This window comes from Aulonocara sp. 'chitande type north' Nkhata Bay, linkage group LG17 (assembly GCF_057382095.1).
Source record: "Aulonocara sp. 'chitande type north' Nkhata Bay isolate Kocher_YH1m ecotype deep benthic linkage group LG17, A_spYH_male_GT1.1, whole genome shotgun sequence".
Taxonomy (NCBI): Eukaryota; Metazoa; Chordata; class Actinopteri; order Cichliformes; family Cichlidae; genus Aulonocara; species Aulonocara sp. 'chitande type north' Nkhata Bay.
The window spans coordinates 5,366,171-5,377,226 of NC_141360.1; the positions used below are offsets into that span (position 1 = coordinate 5,366,171).

At 40.9% G+C, this 11,056-nt stretch overlaps 1 protein-coding gene across 1 annotated transcript in view; it reads left to right on the top strand.

The window, feature by feature from the left end:
* Window positions 1–10,827, top strand: part of ntf3 (neurotrophin 3) — a 39,405-nt gene extending 28,578 nt beyond the window's left edge. The window contains exon 2 of the mRNA XM_086269821.1: window positions 9,751–10,827. Coding sequence (XP_086125947.1) covers window positions 9,751–10,614 — 864 coding nt within the window. The 3' untranslated portion in view covers window positions 10,615–10,827. The remainder of the gene's footprint in view (window positions 1–9,750) is intronic.
* The last annotated feature ends 229 nt before the right edge of the window (window positions 10,828–11,056 follow it).

Here is an 11,056-nt window from a genome sequence, read left to right on the forward strand (position 1 = left end):
GTCCCTACAGACGTCTTGTATAATTGTTAAGGTTTTTTTCTTGAAAAGTTTCTGAATTATTTGTTTGTATAAGTCTTGTGATATAAGTGATGTCTTGTGATTTCTGTGTGTGTAACAGGTCATTACATTCTTCTATCACTGCTATAAAGAGAGAAGACATAGGTATTTAGATAGCAAACAGAAACCTCATACAACATGGTAGGAAGCGACATCAATCACACAATCCCGGAGCTAAACTTACAGTCGCTCTAAAAGCTACTTTTAACAGCTCATTTGTTGCAAAGTAGCACCGCCTGTTTTATTTCACATCAGAAACCCTTCCTGATGCAACCCCAGGGAATTTGTTTCTCTGGCTAGAATCAAACCAGCAACCTACATAGCCACTGCAATACAAGGGCAAGAGTCCCAAAATATTCTAATTTCATTGAAAGCAAAAGTTCAACTTTATTTTGTTATACAGTTATACAGATATAAAATAATGTTTTGCACCATAAAAGCTGCTCCCAAAGAACACAGTACATGTCTCAGCATGGTATGCAGTCTGTCCTTAAGCTTTTCGGGAAAATGGCACCAAATGACCAGAATCTGAAAGTCGCATCCTTAAGAAATAGGAAAAGATTCAGGACCGACCTGACACAGAACATGTGACTCTTCAGCTTGTCTATCACTAAAGCCTCATCAGAAATGCTCTCAGTAGAAGGGTGGCTGACTTTTGTACAATACTGTATGTGTGAGGGCAACTAATACTCACACTAATACCTCATACGACAGAGAACCTATAGAGAACTCACTATCAATTGCATATCTACTTGGCAGTCAGGGAAGAATAATAAATCATTCTATCTGATACACACAAAAAACTACTCACATTTTTTGGCTTTCTCCAAAATCAATAAATCTTTTAAAAAAAATCTCTTGTCATTTCACATACTTTAAACCCACAACCCCACCCCATTTTTCTTTAAAGGACGTTAAAGCTCACATTTGTAGATTTGTCTTCATCAAGCTCTTACCTGTCAAAACTTTGACTTACGTGTCAATGACCGCAAGAAGCAGAATAAAAAGCTTGTGGAATAAAGCAGTGGTATTCTGCAGTATGCTGATGATGTACTTGGCTCACACGAGAGCGAGCCGCTCTGAATGCAAAGGGTAAGTTGCTTCTTCAGGTGAAAGAGTTCAAGATTTGCTTGAACTGATGTAGCATCTGAAATGATGCCCCTTTATCCAGCCTGTTTAGGTGGATAAATTGGCGTCATTTCTGTTAAGAGGGACTGTAGTATAATAGGGGATCTTAAGGCTAATCTAACAATTTACTGCTCAGGCACTCAGTTATGGTCATGAGCTGTATAAATAAAAGGGTGAGACAGCAATAAAACAGGCTGAAATATAGGCCGAAGTTCTTCACAGGGTGTCCAACATATACTATTTCTCCAACAATGTCTATAGAAAATGTTTTGAATTCCTTCTGTAAGAATCCTTAAATCTAAGATCTTACCTTCTATAGACCAGCGAACTTTCTCTGGTGTGTTGTCTTTTTGTCTGTGGTGTTCATTTTTAACCTTGAATTACACATGTCTGCTGTTAATGTCAGGTCTGCTAGCTACTTTTGCATACAGTGGGGCAAAAAAGTATTTAGTCAGCCACCAATTGTGCAAGTTCCCCCACTTAAAATGATGACAGAGGTCAGTAATTTGCACCAGAGGTACACTTCAACTGTGAGAGACAGAATGTGAAAAAAAAATCCATGAATCCACATGGTAGGATTTGTAAAGAATTTATTCGTAAATCAGGGTGGAAAATAAGTATTTGGTCAATAACAAAAATACAACTCAATACTTTGTAACATAACCTTTGTTGGCAATAACAGAGGTCAAACGTTTACTATAGGTCTTTACCAGGTTTGCACACACAGTAGCTGGTATTTTGGCCCATTCCTCCATGCAGATCTTCTCGAGAGCAGTGATGCTTTGGGGCTGTCGCCGAGCAACATGGACTTTCAACTCCCGCCACAGATTTTCTATGGGGTTGAGGTCTGGAGACTGGCTAGGCCACTCCAGGACTTTCAAATGCTTCTTACGGAGCCACTCCTTTGTTGCCCGGGCGGTGTGTTTTGGATCATTGTCATGTTGGAAGACCCAGCCTCGTTTCATCTTCAAAGTTCTCACTGATGGAAGGAGGTTTTGGCTCAAAATCTCACGATACATGGCCCCATTCATTCTGTCCTTAACACGGATCAGTCGTCCTGTCCCCTTGGCAGAAAAACAGCCCCATAGCATGATGTTTCCACCCCCATGCTTCACAGTAGGTATGGTGTTCTTGGGATGCAACTCAGTATTCTTCTTCCTCCAAACACGACGAGTTGAGTTTATACCAAAAAGTTCTACTTTGGTTTCATCTGACCACATGACATTCTCCCAATCCTCTGCTGTATCATCCATGTGCTCTCTGGCAAACTTCAGACGGGCCTGGACATGCACTGGCTTCAGCAGCGGAACACGTCTGGCACTGCGGGATTTGATTCCCTGCCGTTGTAGTGTGTTACTGATGGTGACCTTTGTTACTTTGGTCCCAGCTCTCTGCAGGTCATTCACCAGGTCCCCCCGTGTGGTTCTGGGATCTTTGCTCACCGTTCTCATGATCATTTTGACCCCACGGGATGAGATCTTGCGTGGAGCCCCAGATCGAGGGAGATTATCAGTGGTCCTGTATGTCTTCCATTTTCTGATGATTGCTCCCACAGTTGATTTTTTCACACCAAGCTGCTTGCCTATTGTAGATTCACTCTTCCCAGTCTGGTGCAGGTCTACAATACTTTTCCTGGTGTCCTTCGAAAGCTCTTTGGTCTTGGCCATGGCGGAGTTTGGAGTCTGACTGTTTGAGGCTGTGGACAGGTGTCTTTTATACAGATGATGAGTTCACACAGGTGCCATTCATACAGGTAACGAGTGGGGGACAGAAAAGCTTCTTACAGAAGACGTTACAGGTCTGTGAGAGCCAGAGACTTTCCTTGTTTGAGGTGACCAAATACTTATTTGCCACCCTGATTTACGAATAAATTCTTTACAAATCCTACCATGTGGATTCATGGATTTTTTTTTTTTCACATTCTGTCTCTCACAGTTGAAGTGTACCTCTGGTGCAAATTACTGACCTCTGTCATCATTTTAAGTGGGGGAACTTGCACAATCGGTGGCTGACTAAATACTTTTTTGCCCCACTGTATAGGGATACTGTATGTACTGCGTATAAAATCACAAATCTCCATGATGACTAAACAATTCTCGAGCTGTTAGACGTCTACTGTGTACTTCAACACAAGCCTCAATGGTGTTTTGTTTCATTTCTTCTCATTTGTTACACCCTTTCTTACTTCGCAGCCTAGAGGTTATGACAACTAAATACAAAACAAGCTGATAATCATTTGTTAATTTACTCAGAACAAACTCAGATTTTAAACCGTACTTGATCAACATCCGTTCAGTAACTGTGACATTGGCCTCATGAGTTTATCCTGCCTCAATTCAGACCCTGCTGACTTGGCATACTGTGATTATAAAAGCTTTAAAAGGACATTTGGAAAGAACTACTGCACAGACTGGCCTAACAACTATGAGCACTTCCTTTGTCCATCTTTAGAAAGAGGAACCAATCGAAATAAAGCCAGCTGTATCATGTTTGTTGGATTCTGAACCTGTCTGCAAACCGAAGTTTAATGCCTTTTATAATATATTTTGATCATGAACTTTTAAACAAAATAATCCAGCACCAAAAGCAATATCCTGTTTTTCCATTTTGTTTGTGTCTAAAGCAGATTTTTAAAAACACATTAATTTATTTTATGGTTCCATTTATCACTGAGACTGATTTTTGGCTCAAGCATTATCCTAGAATACTTATTTAGGATAAGTGGCCTGGTTCACAGACAACAGAACATTTAGCCAATATTCATTTTAAATTAATGTGAATCACATGGGGTTTTTGTGGTTGTGCAGGGCAACAAGGCCCCAAAATCCTGCATTCCTGCTTTAACCAGTTCTCTGACTATATTCAGGGCACAGTACCATCTGAATGTCACATGAAAAATGTATTTTTGTTGAGCAATTATCCATTTGAGTGTGAAGTACAGTGCTCAAAGGCACGCGGAGAATTTCTTGTAAACATGCTACGTAGAAGCGATTCTTGTTTAAGGGGTGAAGGTTGGGCTAAGAAAAACTGCAAGTTTACAAAAAGATCCTCATGATAATCTCACCCTAAAACAGACTGGTAATGAGCGATGGCTTTGTCACAGTGACACAGAAGCTCTGGTGACATGTAGATGAATGTGAGGGTTCCTCAGAAACTTCCCCGAGGGCTTAGCTATTTCTTCTTGTCCTAACATGCTTCGTTAATAATTTAGAGCATGTCACAGTGCAGTAACTTAGTGGTAACCAGCTCACAGTGAGTCAATAGTTTGGCGATTATGCCCGCCAGCTGAATGATTGCATCCCTGGGTTCTCACCTTCTTAGCAACTCGGGCAAAAAAATTAATTCACAAGAAAACCTTCAGTTTGGTCAAACTGCAATATATGAGCAGTAGTGCTTTGATACAATAAAGGAAAACTGAGTGGAAATTGGCATATTAACCCGTTCTCAAAACTCTATGGGAAAATTCGTCATCACGTCACACGTAGGCTATTCTAAACTAGTAACCAAAATTGATGGCCTATTTGAGTTTTTCATACACTCCTTAACTCGCTCATCATTCCGGTCACTACATCGGTCCTATGTCACATGCCAACATATATCAATTTCCTGTCCTCTGTGAAAACAGACAGGCACCAATGTTTTCGGTAATCTATACGAGGACGTGAAAGTACAGTGACCCTGAAAATTCAAATGCGTCATATAATACTGTTTAGTGTTAGCTTGTCACATCTGCAGCTTGTCCGGTATGTTACTGTTTCCCCCAAAACACTTCCATTGTGTTCCAAGACACACAAGCTGAAACGTCAAGACTGGGCCAAGAAATCTCTCAAGACTGGTTTTTCTAAGGTTTTATGGACTGATGAAATGAGAGTGAGTCTTGATGGGTCAGATGGATGGGCCCGTAGCTGGATTGGTAAAGGGCAGAGAGCTCCAGTCCGACTCAGACGCCAGCAAGGTGGAGGTGGAGTACTGGTTTGGGCTGGTATCATCAAAGATGAGCTTGTGGGGCCTTTTCGGGTTGAGGATGGAGTCAAGCTCAACTCCCAGTCCTACTGCCAGTTTCTGGAAGACACCTTCTTCAAGCAGTGGTACAGGAAGAAGTCTGCATCCTTCAAGAAAAACATGATTTTCATGCAGGACAATGCTCCATCACACGCGTCCAAGTACTCCACAGCGTGGCTGGCAAGAAAGGGTATAAAAGAAGAAAAACTAATGACATGGCCTCCTTGTTCACCTGATCTGAACCCCATTGAGAACCTGTGGTCCATCATCAAATGTGAGATTTACAAGGAGGGAAAACAGTACACCTCTCTGAACAGTGTCTGGGAGGCTGTGGTTGCTGCTGCACGCAATGTTGATGGTGAACAGACCAAAACACTGACAGAATCCATGGATGGCAGGCTTTTGAGTGTCCTTGCAAAGAAAGGTGGCTATATTGGTCGCTGATTTGTTTATGTTTTGTTTTTGAATGTCAGAAATGTATATTTGTGAATGTGGAGATGTTATATTGGTTTCACTGGTAAAAATAAATAATTGAAATGGGTATATATTTGTTTTTTGTTAAGTTGCCTAATAATTATGCACAGTAATAGTCACCTGCACACACAGATATCCCCCTAAAATAGCTAAAACTGAAAACAAACTAAAAACTACTTCCAAAAACATTCAGCTTTGATATTAATGAGTTTTTTGGGTTCATTGAGAACATGGTTGTTATTCAATAATAAAATTATTCCTCAAAAATACAACTTGCCTAACAATTCTGCACTCCCTGTAGAGGAGCACAGAGCAGACACACAGTCTCCATATCAGTCCAGCAGCTGAAAAAGTGGTCACTCACTGACAGCACCTCATTAAAGCAGCCTCATTTACTAGAGTCAGGGCTTTTATGGTAGTCATTATGAGAGCAGGGGTAAGATTAATTTCTCACGTTCATTTTTATTTTTTTTATGCACAAGTGTTTACAGGCCAGTCACACAGAGTTTTGGTCTAATGAAAAGTGGAAGAAAAACTCAAAGGTTAAGTGAATGGCATCTTAAGGAAGTGATGTCAAATACCAAATTGCTGAGGTTTTGACTTGTATAAACAGTTTCATTTAAAAAAAAAAAAAAAAAAAGGACGCCAGCAAATATTACTGTATAGAGTATCCAGATGTGTTATTAAATGGTGTTATCTTTTGGGGGGGGGTCTTTGCAAGCTCTGGATCTGCAAGCCACCATACAACCCACATCACCCCCAGCTTCTCCTTTTCATGCTGCTGTAAACAGAGCCATACCACTAACATAAATTACTACAGGTGGAAATAATAATCTTCTTGTAATGATAGTCGTTTTAGCTGTTTCAGTTTGCTACAGCATTAAGAAGTGGGAGACTGATGGGAAAAGGCTGAACAGCTTCTTAGAAATATACATGTTCTATTTTGGAGCCATAGCTCAAGGCTGTGCAAGAGCTAAAGGTTTCTTTGAATAAAGACTCTACTTAATTCATTAAGGAGCATTTCAGATATGTTCCGGGGACACAGGAATATTGTGATGAAGCTCTAATAAAAAGTGTTTGCTGTTAAAAACAAATATGATCATCTTTGTCCCCACATGACTGTCATCTGTGTGTGAGTTTGCAGCAGCATTGCAGTGATACTTTTGAATGGGCCTGCAAACAACTGCGATGTAGTAAGAACAAAGAAATGTGTGTGTCAGTCCACGTGCTTGTCTTTTCTGAGCCAGTGATTACAAGGTGACATTGCTGTGCGTCTTCCTCCCCACCTTCCAACAGCTACATGAACTGGGCAAAATATTGCTGATGGGAACATGTCAACTCTTTTTGTTTGGGTCCACCTGTCAGCTAATTACTCTCTATTCTTTCCTTTTCCTCTTCTCCTCTCCCTCTAAGACATTGCAATATTAGCTGATGGCTTAGTGAACATGCTTGTGTCCTTTCGGCAGCACTTGCATATATAAAGAAATATCTAGACATGTCCTTCAAAGTTTTGCTTAATCTTAAAGATATTAATCGCATTCTCACAATCACACTGTAGCTGATGAGCATGCAGCAAGTTAGTTTAATTGCTCTTTCTTCAGCCACTCACTACACACAACTTTGGTATTTATGGTCATTCCAAAATATGACTTTTCGGAAAATGTTAAATTTTAAATTCTCTCTTTAAAAGTTTTTTGTTGTTGTTGTTGTTTTTAAGTTTGATGGATCCATGACTTTACAAAGCAGAGCTGGGGAAATGAAAAGCTGAAACGTGTTAGCTTAAATTTTGCCCAACTGCTAACGACTGTGGCTGTAGTAGAGCGCTGTTCATATGAGGAACTTTATTAATACGTGTAAGGGTCTTTCAGCTTTGTTTGTAGAGAAAGTCATGTGGTGATGAAAAATCTGCTTTTGGTGCAAATGCATAAATTTACACACGAATTTTAAAAATATATAGTCCACAGTCGTAGTTAATAAAGAAAGACTCCAAGAGATGACAGAAAACAGAGTTCTGTCTTTTTATAATTTGACAATGAAAGGCAACATCATGACTAAGTTCACTTGTTTCTTACAGCCAAGCCCTCTGTCACATAGGCCTAACCCATAATTAAGTATAATGCTAAACAATTTGACCTTAAGGATCTCTGTAATTAGTCATCGCTCGTTAGTATATGACAGTGATGCAAGACTGTTTAATAAGCAGCAGCGTGTTTTCTCCTGGTAAAATGTTAACCATCCAATTACAAAACTGCCTCTCCACCAAATAACATCTAAACTAAATTTTATTCTACATTTCTGCAAAGCAACTGATAGTTTCATGTTTTCTTTACATGATCGTTATCATTAGTTTAATGTGTTTATAAAGGACAAAGACACTTTTTGGGGACACAACCATGAATGCATGTATGGGAGTGAGGTTTTTATTATGCAAATGAATGTTACAGGCATTTTTTATGTCAAAGGACAATTATGGGACTTCTAAAAAAACATGTTATACATGCTGCGGCGTGTTATTTCCCGTAATGTGCTCAGTTAGAGACACGTACATACATGCACACTGGCTGTTATTTACACTGTTGAAATGTTCAAGTTTTCAGAAACATTTTTAACTAGTTAACATTAGTCTGAAGTCCTAACATTCCCCCAAAGAAAACTACGCACCCTTTCCCTTGGTGCATGTTGTCCATGGAGACTTTTATAACCCCTGCCCATTTGGAGCTAGGAATAGCCCCCAGCGGTGGTTTTTAAAGATTTTGTCCTTCTCTTAATGGCTGAGGTTCATGAGGTAGAGCAGGTCATCTGTTAAGAAGGTCAGTGCTTCAATCCTTGACTGCTCCAATCTACATGCCAAAGTATCCTTGGACAACATACTGAAACCTTAGTTATTGCCAATGTGTTCACCATAATGTGAATTTTAAAAAGCAGAACTCAGATTTGGAAAAAAGTGCATGGGTTAATGAGACATCGTAGAAAGCACCGTGAGTGCTCGAGTAGAAAAGCATTATATAAGAACCAGTCAATTTGCTAGTGTTACTATTAAGGTCTTAAACCTGTCAAAGTGTGAATTGGTTTTCAAAAGGCATCATGGCAAAACTGGCTCTGTATAAATAGGAAAGAGGTTGTCGTTAGCTGTAGGGTATAACTTGACAAGCTTTGTAGAAAAGCTTTTATTATGATTTCTAACCCAAGTTTTAAACGCAGGTAAACATTAGTGATAACCCTTATAGCAGACAAGTCTGGCCCGGATCTGGTGTCAAGCTGACACTGTTGGCTGACTTCTGGCATGGTAAGTGGTATGTCATCCAGATGGGCCAGGTCTGGCGTAGGTGGCACTGTTTATGTGATGACATGCCACATCTGTCCCGATTGTGGTTTGATTTATGCGGCCCAGGCTCATAGAAAACAGGTCTGGCCTGGATCCGGCATCAAGCTGGCACTTCTGACTGACTGGTGTCATGGCAGGGTGTATGTCAACCAGATGTGGGCCAGGTCTGGCAATGATGGCAATATTTATGTTATTTATGTTAGTGGTTTGATACCTGGCTCCTCCACTCTGTATGAATGTTGTTAGGAAGCACTCAGTTTAAAGAAAGTGTGTGATTGGGTGAATGTGGCATGCTGTATAGAGCACTTTGAGTAATCTGCTAGAGTAGAAAAGTGCTATGTGAGATTCACTGTCTGAACAGAGTTTTGTCATGTTACTTTTGCACTATTATGTTGTTATTACATGGCTTGTTTAAGGTACACATTAGGCTGACATCTGGGGCCAGAGCTGAAACTGTTCTGGGCCAGCGCAGGGCCAACAGTGTGTCTGCAACTGGCTTTGTGCTGGCCCATGTGTGGGCCACCTCTGGCAAACCAGATCTGGGCCACCAAAGGGCCATCATTCTTTGCGGTATGTGGGCCATGTGTAAGCACATTGTGTGGGCCAGATCCGGGCCACACCAATTTTGCTATGTGGGATATATTTCTGTTTGACTATCTTTTCACTCTGAAAAGGAATAAAACTTCAAATCAATCAAGTCCTGAGTTTTAGGAGGACAGAACTTTCATTTATAGTATCTTCTTCTTCTTTTTCTGTCATTGCAGATCTTACAGGTGAATCTAGTGATGTCCATCCTGCTGTATGTGATGGTCCTCGTGTACCTCTATGGTATTCAGGCAACCAACATGGGTAGCAGTCAACAGCAGCAGCAGCCAAGTCCAGACCCTTTAAACTCTCTCATAATCCAGCTACTTCAGGCTGACCTAACAAGGGGGAAGACCAGAGGGAACCAGAGCGAGCAGGGGAAAAGCAGAGACACTGAGCCGCGGGACACTCTGCCTCCCGTCAAGATTGAAAACTTTCCTTTGGAGGACAAAGGAGATGCAGAGGAGTGGCTAGAAACGCGTCACAGTGATGATTTTCTGATGGATCAGCCGGTGATGCTGTTGAACTTGGACATCCTTAGGCAACACAAGCGCTATAACTCACCGCGAGTGCTACTGAGCGACCGGCCTCCACTGCAGCCACCGCCATTGTACCTTTCTGATAATTTTGTGAGCAGTGTACCGGTCTTAGGGGCAGCAGGAAACAAGACACGAAAGAAGCGTCACACTGAGCACAAGAGCTACCGGGGGGAATATTCGGTTTGTGACAGTGTGAGCGACTGGGTGATGAATAAAACGTTAGCATACGACATCAAGGGACAGCGCGTGACTGTTCTGGCCAAGTTTAAAACCAGTGCCACAAAAGACATCAGACAGTTCTTTTATGAGACACACTGTCGGACCTCCAAGCCTGTCAAGGATGGCTGCAGGGGCATTGACGACAAGAACTGGAACTCACAGTGCAAGACGGCGCAGTCGTATGTTCGAGCACTGACACAGTTTCAAGATCAAGTGAGCTGGAGGTGGATACGCATAAACACTTCCTGTGTCTGTGCATTGTCAAAGAAACGTCGCAGGACGTAAGAGACTTGTTGGGAATTCTACTTCCTGTATAGGATTTTATTTCCTGCTCACAGTGCTTCCCATCACAGGATTATGTGTCATGCCGGTGACCAGCAAAAATCTGCTATAAAGTGATGCTTCTACTGAAGAATCTTAGGTCCATTTAAATGATATTTCAACATTAATGTGCTGCTCTAAATCCAAACGCTGGTGCAGCACTGAGGAACTCACTTAAGGGGATGGGTGGGGGTGTGGGGAGGGAGGCAATAAGTGTGTGAGAGAGAACTGTATATATAAATTATTTAAATTATAAAAAATGCATGTAGTTTATACATGTTTATCTATCTATATATGATCTATGACTATATTTGTGTTATTTATTGAAATAAGTCTTCTTCAAAAGGATAAAATGTTTATAAAAAGGAACAAAACAATCTAGGAACTCATTCAGAGACTGTAATAC